Source organism: Rhea pennata, chromosome 5, assembly GCF_028389875.1.
Source record: "Rhea pennata isolate bPtePen1 chromosome 5, bPtePen1.pri, whole genome shotgun sequence".
NCBI lineage: Eukaryota > Metazoa > Chordata > Aves > Rheiformes > Rheidae > Rhea > Rhea pennata.
The window spans coordinates 46,943,520-46,957,947 of record NC_084667.1 but is presented as its reverse complement, the minus strand read 5'-3'; the positions used below and the strand labels follow the sequence as shown (position 1 = coordinate 46,957,947).

The 14,428-nt window shown below is 43.9% G+C and overlaps 1 protein-coding gene across 1 annotated transcript in view; it reads right to left on the bottom strand.

The window, feature by feature from the left end:
• The window catches only part of NRXN3 (neurexin 3), a 721,730-nt gene that overhangs the window by 670,221 nt on the left and 37,081 nt on the right, over window positions 1–14,428 (bottom strand). The window contains exon 3 of the mRNA XM_062576209.1: window positions 10,816–11,199. Within this exon, the coding sequence (XP_062432193.1) occupies window positions 10,816–11,199 (384 nt within the window). The remainder of the gene's footprint in view (window positions 1–10,815; window positions 11,200–14,428) is intronic.

Below are 14,428 nucleotides of genomic sequence, written 5' to 3'. Positions count from 1 at the left end.
CATCAATGCTCTGCAGGAGCCTCCTGGGTTCTTTGTGCCCAGCTGTGTTGTCCTTCCAGCAGATATCAGGGTGGTTGAAGTCCCCCAGGAGAACCAGGGCCTGTGATGGTGAGGCTACTTCCAGCTGTCTGTAGAGGCCTCATCAACTTCCTCTTCCTGATCAGGTGGCCTGTAGTAGACACCACAACAGTGTCGCCCATGTTAGCCTGCCCTTTAATCCTTACCCATAAGCTCTCGACTGGCTCTTTATCCACCCCTAGGCAGAGTTCGATAGATTCCAGTTGCTCTCTCATATAAAGAGCAGCTCCACCACCTCACCTTCCTGGCCTTTCTTTCTTAAGAAGCACATAGCTGTCCATGACAAGATTTCAGTCATGCAAGCTATCCCACCGTGTCTCTGTGACTGCAATGAAATCATGGCCCTGTGACCACACAGAGATCTCCAGTTCCTCCTGTTTATTCCTCATGTTGCTTGCATTGCTGTACAGGCATTTCAGAGAGGTAGTCATACACACAGGTTTCCCAGACAAGGTGATCCTCCATAGTCATGTCTCATATGCACTTTCCCAGCTGCATGGACCCGCTGGAGGGCTCCTGACTTGAGCTGTGTTTTGCTGACTACTCTGTCTTTATATCTCTCCCCTTCCCCCATCCTACCTAGTTTAAAGCCCTCCTTACCAGCCTGGCCAACCTGTTGGCAGAGACATGCATGCCTCGCTTAGTGAAGTGGATCCCATCTTTCCCCATCAGTTGTTGATCTTCAGACAGGGTCCCATGATCATAGAAACCAAAACCCTGTTGCCAACACCAGCAGCACAGCCAGCTGTTAACTTGGAAAATACATCTACCACTCCTCCTATCCTTCCCCCTCATTGGTAGGATTGAGGAGAAGACCACCTGGGCTCCCTTGACCACTATGCCCAGAGCTCTGAAATCCTGCTTGATGGTTTCCAATTTGCTCTTGATATCATTAGCACCCACGTGAAAGAGCAGTAGAGGGTAATAGTCTGGCGTGTGGACAAGCCTTGGCAGACTTTGCACAACATCTCGCACATGAGCCCCTAGCAGGCAGCAAACCTCTCTAGACAAGAGGTCAGGTCAGCAGATAAGTGCCTCTGTACCCTGCAGCATGGAGTCACCCACAACAACCACTTGCCGCTTCTTCCAGGTGTTCCCACATGATGCAGGGTCTGCTGGCCCAGTTGCTTCCCTTGAAGTCAGGTCCAGGCCCTCCTCATCTTGGAGGCCACTTCAACTGCAAGTCCAAGTCTTCAGGAAGACTAGGGGCCTTTCTCCTGCCATCTCCCACCAGAAGTGAACAGTTTCCAGCCTTCTTCTACAGTGTTGTGATGTACTTTTTCACTCAGCCCAGAACCCCCTAGCAACTCTTCTTCTGTGGGGGATTGAGACTCCTGGAACTGTATGGTCTCCAAGAATACCCTGTCTATCTCCTGCTAATTTTCATGGACACTACACAGTCTGCTGACTTCCTCCTGCAATTCTTTTAACTGACGACACAATTAGTCAACAACAGCACACATCCTGTAGGAGAGCTGACTGTCAGCCCCAGGCCTTATGAAGAGACCCCAAGCACTCACTGCAGCCTGAGACCTGTAGAGCTGCATCTGCTGTCAGAGGGTCTGTCTAGGTCGAAGCTCCTGACACAGTTGATGCAGCAACTCCAACAGCTACAGGCTAATGTGCTTTGCAGCGTGTCCTGACCATGTTTGTGGAAGTGGGAAATACTAAGATGGGAAACAAAGATGTCTTTTTGTACCTTCTGTGCTAACTGCTGAGTCTGTTCGCTACCTCAACATAGGTAAAACATTTGCTGCTTACTAATTTTGCTTACTAATACCTAAATATAGGTAGAAGTTGAGTATACAGAAAGCTTGAGCTTAATACAGTAAGTAACCCAGCACCTAAACAACAGAACACCAGCCTTATATACTGAGACACCCAGTCATTCAAAGAGAAATGAGGGAGCTAAGTATAAAAAGCCCAAGCCTGCATTTCTTGAACAACACAAGTCTGTGTACAGCAAAAGCTACATTAATACTTGCTTGGGCCAGTCATAGAGGACAACAAAGTCACATGTATTAAGCTACTATATTATAAATGGATTGATGGTGAGTAAGAAAACAAAATTTTCACACAAATGTCCTTTAAAGCTAACACCCTTTAAATAATATTGAATGGAATCTTTATGATAAAAATTAGTAGCAGCAGATTCAAACAGGTGTGAAGGGATGACCTGAACCTTTTCCAAACTGAACCTTCTGAACCTTTTCCAAACTCAAGTGCAATCTTTTGTTCTGCTCTTTGGAGCCATTTAGGTAAATCATACAATAAGGACCTATCTGGCACTTGTAAGACAATGAACTAGAAGAGACCTTCTGATGGCTAACATCTGTGATGTTATCCCACAGAATTTTAAAAATTATCAAAGTATTCTGACCTCCCTAGAATCTTTGACCATCCAAATTCTATCTAGGATTAAAAGTACTAAAACATAGCAGCAAAGAATTTTCTCCTACTATGTCCAGCATTCTTGGAACTATCAGCACTACAAGAAAATCTATCCTCAGGAAATATTTAGCATGACACTGCAAACTCTAATGGTCCAGACAGTCCAAAAAGGCATCAGTACATTTGACTAGTGGACAGTGAGGTGGTTTGAGAACTGGCTGAAAGGCAGAGTTCAGAGGGTCGTCATCAGTGGCGTGGAGTCTAGCTGGAGGCCTGTGGTTAGTGGAGTTCCCCAGGGCTCACTACTGCGTCCCATCCTGTTCAACTTTTTCATCAATGACCTGAATGAAGGGACAGAGTGCCTCCTCAGCAAGTTTGCTTATGATATCAAGCTGGGAGGAGTGGCTGATATACCTGAGGGCTGTGCTGCCATTCAGAGAGACCTGGACAGGCTAGAGAGTTGGGCGGAGAGGAACCTCCTGAGGTTCAACAAGGGCAAGTGCAGAGTCCTGCACCTAGGGAAAAATAACCCTAGGCACCAGTACAAGCTGGGGGCTGACCTTCTGGAGAGCAGCTCTGCAGAGAAGGACCTGAGAGTGCTGGTGGATGACAGGTTGACCATGAGCCAGCAATGTGCCCTTGTGGCCAGGAAGGCCAATGGTCTCCTGGGGTGTATTAGGCAGAGTGTTGCCAGCAGGTCGAGGGAGGTGATCCTGTCTCTCTACTCAGCCCTGGGGAGGCCTCATCTCGAGTACAGCATCCAGTTCGGGGCTCCCCAGGACAAGAGAGACATGGAGCTACTGGGGACAGTCCAGCATAGGGCTACAAAGATGATGAGAGGGCTGGAGCATCTGCCCTATGAGGAAAGGCTGCAAGAGCCGGGTCTGTTTAGCCTGGAGAAGAGAAGACTGAGGAGGGATCTTATCAATGTGTATAAGTACCTGAAGGGAGGGTGTCAAGGGGACAGAGACGAACTCTTTTCCATTGTCCCGTGTGACAGGACAAGAGGCAATGGGCAGAAATTGAAGCACAGGAAGTTGCGCCTGAACGTGAGGGGGAATTTCTTTCCTGTGAGAGTGACAGAGCACTGGAAGAGGTTGCCCAGAGAGGTTGTGTAGTCTCCTTCTCTGGAGATATTCAAGGCCCGCCTGGATGCAACCCTGTCCACCATGCTCTAGGTGACCCTGCTGAGCAGGGAGTTTGGACTAGATGATCTCCAGAGGTCCCTTCCAACCTTACTGATTCTATGATTCTATGACAGTTTTTTAAAGAAGCCTTCAAATACATAATCATCAAACAACTTCACTGAAATAATCTGTGCTGCTACCTGTGCTTGAGACAGCAAAGAATGCAGCACTTAAACCAAGTAAATGATTTTGTAGCATTTCTTATTACTCGTAATTTTACAGCATCTCAAATTCTTGCATGTATAATGGACAGATCTGTCTTGTCATTAAACTGCTCTTAGCAAATATTGCCATAAAGGTACTTAGCAGATAATAAAATGGAATGTGAAGCCCTATGCTCAGCACCATCATTACCAATGATTACCTGATGCATTGCTGTTCACAAACAGTATGCAACAAAACACAGATAAAGCCTGGTTGCTCAGGAGTTAATCACCCATCTGTGAGCAAACCCAGGCAGGAAGGGACACTGGTTCCAGCCCCCTGAAAGAAGTAGAATGGGATATCTGTGACTTGTAACCCTGAGGGCAGCTCAGGATAAGGGCTGAAACAAGATTCTTTTTTTTTTTAAAGCTTACCTGGAAAGGACTCAGGGGATGTCCAGTTCTTAGCAGTTAATTTCAAAGATTTAAAATATAAACCTCAGTTTATATTGATTGAAATAAAAACCTTAAAAACCTTTAAAATATAAACCTTATTTCAATCTTAAACTGCTGATAGTCTCATACCAACCTGCATTTTCTAATCTTATTAAGCTTAGTGTACATCCCAAACAAAAACTGTCCAATTAGGAGAACTAAGCAGGAAAAAGAATTAAAGAGTGAGTGATCAATATTTGATTTTCATTGGCCTAATACTATTTGATTTTTATTTATTTATTTATTTATTTATTTATTTATTTATTGCTTTGTGTCACTCCTCCTGCGCTGTTGCCCTCCATAGTCCCTCTCACAGCATTTAGGTAGAAGGAAAACATGCAAAAAGCCTTCTGTATCAGCAGAGGACAAGATCACACCCACCTTTTTGAGTCAATGGCATTTTCACTGCTGCTACAGAAAATGGCTAATTTGAATACTATACACATTCCCCTCATCCTGCTTGCTTAATGCCATGGCTTTGGGATTCTTTTCAGAAAACAGTGAGCTGTAAGGAGATACTGTCTTATCACAGCAGAGAAGTACATCATTCTCCATGAGTCAGACCTCAACTTCCACATCTAACACTTAAATTAAATGGTACTAACAGGGGGCTGCAGTGGCCTGATGCTGCAACCAAATGACACAGAAGAAATTAACTAGCTAAAAAACACTACAGAACCTTCACAGTAGCTGCACCCTGCAACCCTTATTGTTGACAGACTTGTACTCACCTTAAATTCTACTGGCTTAAGTGTGAGAAGCTATTTCACATGGATCAGGAGGAAGGTGCTACCATTTCATTGGAGGATTCTTTTTTTATCAGCTCTCACAAAGTCTGCACTATCTCTGATAAGAGGAAAGTATTTGGAAAGCATTCCCTTGGGCTTTCAGGTATTTTAGGTCCTTTATTTCAAGGAAACAAGCCACAAAGGAGGACCTGCTGGGATAAGGTTAGGAAGAGAGAAGCTGTGATGCAGACACTGCTCTTTCTAAAAGCCAAAGATGCAAGAATGACTAAAAGCTACGAAGAGTACTGTCTCTAGCTCTCCCTTCCTAATGCCCAATAGTATAATCTTCAAGATCTGAAAACCTCAGTACGAACCTTCAATACATGCTTACAATCATTACGAATTTCCACCACAAATCCACTCCACTGTGTTTGCCATTCCTTTCGGAGAGACCTGAAATCTGCTTTTCAGTTTAGGAGTCTTTCTGGCTGGATTAAATCTTGATCTCCACCATCATACTCTAACTGGATACAAGAGTGCAGCAGAGCTCGAGGAGCAGGTGTACAAAGATCATTACCACATTCATCTCAGAGATGCAGAGGCAGCTCTATTCAAGGACTTACTATGACCAGAAATTCCTGGATCTATTGCCTATCCTGATAGGCCTCTGCCATTTGCAGAGACTCACTCTGTGTAAATGTGATTTTAAAGCTGATCCAGTGGTAGAGCAGCACGTGTTCAAGACCTGCTGACCAGTGCACACACAACATCAAGTCCCAGCTCTGGGTGGTGTCCTGCTGTGGGTAGAGCCAGCCCCTCTGGGGAGGGTAGAAATCTCTATTGTCACTACTGGAACACAGTAATACTGCTCTGACAAGACCTCAAGTCCTGCAGGTCAAGAAAACTGGGAGTGATTGCTTGAACCTACAGGGAGACCCTAAGCACCTTGCAGTATCAGACCAATGGATGGCAATTTCTGCCAAATCAGTGCAAATCCCATTTTTGTAAGGCCACAGCAGAGCACCCCAGGCTGCTGCTATCTTCCTTGTGTTCAGCCACACTCATCACAGCAATATCTAAGATATGTGTAGGACTTTCATACATCTGCTTTATCCAGATATATTTTACGTTTCCAACCTTAAGGGTGGATACAAGGTACTCAAAGAATCACCTACAAGAGGGATTGTATCCTGTCTGTCAGCTTGTTTTCTATATTGTTTGCCTTATGCCTCCATCCCAAACAACGTGTACTATTTTTTAACAATCTAGTAGTCTTGGCAGTATGGCACTATCATTTCTTGCCCAATACAGATAACTACCTTCTGGAGTGCATCACTTTTGAATTATCAGACCAGAATCTCCACACAATCAACAAAATGAGTCAGGCAAATCAACAAAAGGAGGCAAGCTGATCACATAACTGCTCTGAGCTTCCTGAGAAGCAACTACTTTCCTCTGCCGACTGCATAGGGAACTTAGGCATTTACAACAGGCCATCCAAGCCAGTGCAAGGCATCAACTTTTTTAATCTTACAGAACTTACCTGAGGCATCTAAAGAAGGAGATGAGAATAATATTTTAACTGAATTCAATACCACTTGCAAAGCCAGTATTGATCTTGTGTCTTCTTTCCTGCCTTGCTAGACAACCGCACCACTGTTCCCTTCCAAGTGCTCTTGTACAACCTCTGAAGTTTCAGAAATTTGTCCAAAAACCGCAACGCTTATAGCAACTCCTTAATTTCAGGAGTGTCTCAGGAAGACTCTTCTCACCCATGATTTCCAAGACTGCTATACTGATTTAGGCTGTATTACAGAAAGATGCTAGAGAATGGAAACTTCAAAGATTTAAGAAAATAAGTAAATAGAGTGTGTTGCCAGGTCAGCACAGGCTCTGGTGCAAAGTTTGAAATGGGGACCATCTCTAAGTAATTGCCAGCACTTGCCTCCACCTTTGCTTAGCTTCACAGCCCACCACTGAACACTTCTAGCCCATGAAACCCACCATGATTTCATCTCCTGTCCCTACTTTCTCACCTGCCAGTGGCTACAGGGTTAAAAAGAAACATGATCTCACAAGTAGAAGACTAAGGAGGGCCTTGATTATGCGAAGTGCTTTGTCTCAATCTTTTTTTAGGATCATACCTTCGTGTCTTCTCATCCTGATTTCAATGGCAATGACACCAATACAAGTATAACTGACAGAAGCCTTCAGGATTTCTCCTCTGAGAATATTTCATCATTTGATTTAGCTAGCTTGCTAGCAGATAAGTACTGGAACAATATACTATTACCAAAAGTCCCAGAGTAGTCTCCAAGCACTTTCAACTCCTTTAAATAACTCCCCTTGAATGCAGGGGGCGGGGGGAATAGGAGGCATATTAGAAACTAACAGGTCTTTATTGTATCTCATCCCATCTCTTCTTCTACGCAATCTCAACTACCTCCAAGGAGGGATTACTTTACTCTTAGAAGCTCTGATGCTTTAAATCTGAAAATGTCATTGTCTGCTGCAACACTGTCAATTCCAAGTGATTGATTAGATACTAGTATTATAAGAACTAATTTCAGGCCTTGGCAGTAGTGGTCTATTCTGTGACTTAACACAATGCAGTCATAACAACTCTTCTCCATCTACACAGAAGTGCTATATGACCAGATCACTGTAACCAAAGTTTATGTTTATCCAGCGTAACTTGCTGGCTATATAGCCATGTTAATTCACCGACAAGACAAATTCCCATAGGCTTTAGATATAGGTGACATATTAAATGTTGCATATTTGTACCGTCTCATCACGAACAGAAACAAACCAACTTCTTTTCTAATTATGACAAAATCAAATTCTTTTTAGAGTCCCTTTTTGATGTATAACACCGCCATTCATGTGGCAAAATATAAAATGTATGGGAAATACAGCATTAGAAATATAGAAATGCTATACCTAGGAAATAGGAGATAGATTTTACCATCAATAATAAATGAATCATCCGCTTCCCTTGCTGGAATTGTATAGTTTTTTGGGGTTTTTTTTTGCATTTTTAGTGCCTTAACTAAATGCTGGTTAAGTATGTGCTTTGCTCTTCAATAAAGAGTGATTTTGCTGGTAGCTAGCAAACATAAAAGATCCTTTACTTTAGAATCCCTTTTCCTTTAAACTATGGTCTTTACCCAGACCCTTTCCAAGAGTTAAACTCCCCTCTCTTTTAACAGGACAGCCTGAGGATTGAAAGCGAGTGAGACAGCCCTTCTCCGGTAACAGATGGTGGGGACTGGAAAAGTGTGTCAGTAGCTGATTTTATTAAAAAACAGCACGTTCCTTCTACTTTCTTCCCATTATGTATCAGCCTGGCTTCATCCAGTCCCTAACCACTGCATGAAAGTGCACTGTGTGGCAGCATCTCTTGCTTTGATTCTCTTCCTAGTTCCCATCTCAGTTTTTCTACTTCCAGCAGTATTTGTGTTACAGGCCAGCTGACACTTCAGCTTGCTACAACCTTTGGGTATCTGACCATAAAAATGAAAGACTCATTTTTGACTTGCAATTCTTTTGGTCATAGAGGCAAAATCATTGTGTGCCAATGCTATCGCCTGATACCTAACATGCCCTAAGTGACCCTGCTTGATCAGGGGGTTTGGAACACATGCTCTCCAGAAGTCCCTTCCAACCTTACCGTTTCTATGATTCTATGATCAAGTAGTTGTTTCAGTACAATATGAAGCTGCACTGTAACACCACAGTAAATTTCATGGACTCAAACACAATTCAATCCAAACATCTTTTTTTCTAGATATAATCCACAAATACTCATTCCTTGTGAGCTTCTGTACCATGAAGGAAAATCTCAGGTATGAAAGTCATATTTTGCCTAACAATGGGCCAAAACCATTAGTTTCACATTACAGTTAGAACAAGTTTTTCAGGTTTAGGGCCTCTGAGGCTCATGTGTCTTTTATGCTGTCCTGGACTGCAATATCATTGTTTTGTAAACATTAAATAATCTCTGATTCTAACACCTGCATTTATTAGGACCTTAAGTTCCCACACTAGTAGACATGTGCTCATGTAACTATCTTTCTTATTCATGCTGCTGTTGGCCAGAGTTTGGCACAGTTACGGATTTCAGCCAGATTTGAGATTCATCTCTCCTAACTTAAAATGCTTGCATGCCCTTAACCTACAGACTTCCTTTCACTGATCATAAAAGCAGTAAAAGGCAGCCCGATAGACATCTAAAGGTCCATGAGATGAATCCTGTTCTTAATGTCATTTGTTAACTTTAGATTGTCTTCTAAGAGTCAGATTCATAAAATGGATGTGACAGAGTCCAAAAAGTACCAGTTATAGGGTCGGTCACTCCTCATACTCTGTCACAAATAAAGACCAAGGGCGAGCATAACTACAATTTTGTGGGGAAACAGTGCATTTATGGTAGCACTTCTTTTTATCATATCTATTCAAAACATAACTACACAACAATGGGACAAAGCATTCTCAAGGTTCTGGCCGGTTCACATGTTTTCAAGAATCATCTAATCCACTGTAGTCTACAGGACAGAATTGCTGAGCGTCATGACATTGATATAGCCAGCGCACATGCATCTGGAACTCAGCAGTGGCAAGACCAACACAGGACATGGGTAGATCTCATGGAAACACTGGATTTCATTCTGGTGTTCCTGAGCACCTTCAGCTTTCACAGAATCATAGAATCAGTAAGGTTGGAAGGGACCTCTGGAGATCATCTAGTCCAAACTCCCTGCTCAGCAGGGTCACCTAGAGCATGGTAGACAGGGTTGCATCCAGGCGGGCCTTGAATATCTCCAGAGAAGGAGACTACACAACCTCTCTGGGCAACCTCTTCCAGTGCTCTGTCACTCTCACAGGAAAGAAATTCCCCCTCACGTTCAGGCGCAACTTCCTGTGCTTCAATTTCTGCCCATTGCCTCTTGTCCTGTCACATGGAACAACGGAAAAGAGTTCGTCTCTGTCCCCTTGACACCCTCCCTTCAGGTACTTATACACATTGATAAGATCCCTCCTCAGTCTTCTCTTCTCCAGGCTAAACAGACCCGGCTCTTGCAGCCTTTCCTCATAGGGCAGATGCTCCAGCCCTCTCATCATCTTTGTAGCCCTATGCTGGACTGTCCCCAGTAGCTCCATGTCTCTCTTGTACTGGGGAGCCCCGAACTGGATGCTGTACTCGAGATGAGGCCTCCCCAGGGCTGAGTAGAGGGGCAGGATCACCTCCTTCGACCTGCTAACAACACTCTGCCTAATACACTCCAGGAGACCATTGGCCTTCTTGGCCACAAGGGCACATTGCTGGCTCATGGTCAACCTGTCATCCACCAGCACTCTCAGGTCCTTCTCTGCAGAGCTGCTCTCCAGAAGGTCAGCCCCCAGCTTGTACTGGTGCCTAGGGTTATTTTTCCCTAGGTGCAGGACTCTGCACTTGCCCTTGTTGAACCTCAGGAGGTTCCTCTCCGCCCAACTCTCTAGCCTGTCCAGGTCTCTCTGAATGGCAGCACAGCCCTCAGGTATATCAGCCACTCCTCCCAGTTTGGTATCATCAGCAAACTTGCTGAGGAGGCACTCTGTCCCTTCATTCAGGTCATTGATGAAAAAGTTGAACAGGATGGGAAGCAGTAGTGAGCCCTGGGGAACTCCACTAGCCACAGGCCTCCAACTCGACTCCACATCACTGATGACAACCCTCTGAACTCTGCCTTTCAGTCAGTTCTCAATCCACCTCAAAGTTTTACATAATTGAGGTCAGAAAACACAGCTTACCTCTCTCACACGTTCTACCCCAAAAGCCAGTGCCAGTGCAGTCACAAATGAAGCGGTTCCAGCCATCCTTACAGACTGCGTTATTTTTACATGGGTAGCTATCGCATTGCTTGGTGCTGAGGCGGGAGCAGGAGGATTTGACTCCTGCTGCATTCTGTGCCTCTGCCAGTTGCCGGATGTTCTTGCTTCGTCCATCAATGAACAAGTCTCGGATACAGCCGACGTAGCCATAGTTCAGCATTGCTGTCCAGAGCTCTGTGGGAAGGATGAGTCCTGCTCGGTTCTCAGGGAGCCCACCCAGATACATGTCACCTTCCAGATCCAGGATTTCACTCTCCCCACTAGCAGTGAATGGGGTACGTCTGCTGTTCACTGATATAGTACCTAAGTAAGGAGAATAGGAGACGTTAACCAATGCTTTTATTTACAACCTCAGTCTAGTTCATTTCTTTCAATACTTGAGTGAGGCTTAGAGTCCAGTACCAGAGAACGAAGATTCCTCCCCGACCAAACTCACTCCTAAAAGAGAAAGTGCCTCCCGCGCAGCTTCCCCTCCTCTTCAGCACAGGTCATAAATACTTCCATGCAGCTGCTGGATTGTCATGCATTGGTACCCCAACTAACATTATAAGGTCACTAGTATAACAATGCAATGGCCAAACAATAACATGCAAAAATAGAGCATTATTCAGTGGTATTCACCCAGCAACATACTGAGAATGAACTAGAATTTGATGGTATCCAGACTGAATAGAAAAAACAAGTAAAAAACTACTAGTTCATACTACATAGCTCTAACAGAAAACATTTTATCAGTAACTTTAAAGCTAGACCTGAATGATGGGACCAAATGAACCTTCATCAAGTTTGTAGATGATGTCAAACTAGGAGGAATGATTGATACATCAGAGGAGAGACAGGGATACCGTTCAGAGAAACCTTGACAAGCTGGAGGAATGGGTTGATAGAAATCCTTTCATGTTCAGCAATGATAAATACAAAGTCTTGCACCTGGGACAGAATAACATCACAAATCAGTACAGGCTGGAGACCAACTGGCTAAGGAGCAATTCTACAGAAAAGGACCTAACGATCTGACAAACAACAGCTTGAACATGAGTCAGCAGTGTGTACTTGCAGCAAGAAGAGACTCTGATCTCAGCTAAGAAAGCCAATGGTCTCCTGGGGTGCATTAGGCAGAGTGTTGCCAGCAGGTCAAGGGAGGTGATCCTGCCCCTCTACTCAGCCCTGGGGAGGCCTCATCTCGAGTACAGCATCCAGTTCGGGGCTCCCCAGGACAAGAGAGACATGGAGCTACTGGGGACAGTCCAGCATAGGGCTACAAAGATGATGAGAGGGCTGGAGCATCTGCCCTATGAGGAAAGGCTGCAAGAGCTGGGTCTGTTTAGCCTGGAGAAGAGAAGACTGAGGGCGGATCTTATCAATGTGTACAAATAGCTTAAGGGAGGAAATTAAGAGGATGAGGCCAGACTCTTTTCCGTTGTCCCATGTGACAGGACAAGAGGCAATGGGCACAAACTGAAGCACAGGAAGTTCCACCTGAATATGGGGAGGAATTTCTTTCCTGTGAGAGTGACAGAGCACTGGAAGAGGTTGCTGAGAGAGGTTGTGGAGTCTCCCTCTCTGGAGATATTCAAAACCCACCTAGATACAATCCTGTGCGATGTGCTTTAGGTGACCTTGCTTGAGTAGGGGGGTTGGACTAGATGATCTCCTGAGGTCCCTTCCATTCTCCCCTCAACCATTCTCTGATTCTGTGAGACAGACAAGCTGACATCTTTTCTGAATCCTACGTTTGTGACTCTGTTAAGGCAGACCAAATGCTATCCTGAGAAATCAAAAGTACCTAAGTGTCTCCTTTCCAGTCTCTCGGGCACCTTACATGGTGCTAAAAACAAACAAAGAAAATTCCCAGGCATCACTGAAAACAGAGCTGGTATACAAAGGAGTACAACGATGCAACTGTACAGTGAGCCTTCTAGTAAGATTTTTTTTTCTCTGAGTGGGTGTGATAATGTGTGTGTGTTGTAGCTAATAACCAGCTGAAAGCATTTTCTTGTTCAGCACATTTGGTGTTCCCAGCTAGAAACAGTGACAGGTTTTGTGGACACTTTGTAGGAGCTTTCCCTAGAGACAGGAAGGTTATAGAATGCTAGGCGTCTGTGTCTCAGCTGTCAGATCCTGTCAGAGTATGGAGGAAAAAAACAGCTTTTGTAGCTCTGGCAGCCAGCACAGATCAAAACATACATAAAGCCTAAGGGGACTAGATATGCCAGAGGTTATTTGAGCAAGACTGCCATGCTTCCCCAGCGTTTGTGCTCCTTAGTACTTTGCAGTAGTGAATATTTGGATATTCAGGCTGTCAGTAGAGCTTGATGTTTTGGACTGCTTCAGAAACGGGAAGAAGAAGGGGAGATGACACCTAACGAAGGATTAGATGGTTCTAGGTGACCCTGCTTGAGCAGGGAGGTCGGACTAGATGATCTCCAGAGGTCCCTTCCAACCTTACCGATTCTATGATAGGTCACTAGCTCATTGAACCTAAATGTCTACTTCATGACTTATGTGAAGTGAGTTCATTATTTCAGTCCATTTTCTAGAATGCAGGAGTCCTGGTTGGAACCATTCGCCGGTCTGCACATGGGAAAAAAGCCAAGGGCTATACAAGAAGGGATGCTGAACTTCGTTTTCACACCTAACAAAGTCATCACAGGATAAGAATGGTTGATGCTTGGTAAGGGTATGTTGTGGAGAACTCAGTGCCAGTACTCTAGTCATCTGGAGAGACAGAAGATATTAGTCACTAGAACCATTAATCCAGTATTTGTCATCAGTCAGAAATTCAGTAAGAGGGGGAGGGGAGGAAAAAAAAGAGCGACAGTGAACATGCAAATTTGTTCATTCTTGTTCAACAAAATGCTTTTTAATTCAGAATCTGTTATCTCCAATTAGTGCTCAGGCCATTGCAAAGGCCTGAGGCAAAGGCCTGTTCAAAGAGCAATAACTAGGCCTTGCATGGTATCTAAATGGTAGTTCATTCAAAAACTCAAGGGAAGCAAATCCTAGAACTGCATTCTCTCCACTGAGAACATTCTGCCACTGGAAACATAAATCAGGGGAGACTGCTATTTTTGGAGATCACAAACAAAATCCTAAACCTACGTGCAAACATAAGCAAAATTTCTTTTGAAGGAGAAATATGGCCTTGTTTTGAGATCCCAAAGCTCTGTGAAAAGTTCAAGTCCAACTGTTCATATATTCACAATATCAAGTTACATTATTTCATTATTTTGTTTCCTGATACAGTTTCAGAGTACATCCAGAGTGTGTTAGCTTGATCTACAGCATTAGAAGCAAAGAAATTACTTTGTGTTAATTGCACAACAGGTACATTATGAAAAATAAAATTTAAAGTATCTTTGAAAAAAAAGAAGCTGTGAAGAAAAAAAGAACGTAACTGAATGCAAACTGAGATATTTACAAAGTGACCACTAAAAAAATTAATACAATTGCTGAGATAAGTCCAGAATACCTGAAGATTAAGAGATCGCCTCTGTGATGTGCTACCCAAATTTCACAATAAACACCTCAT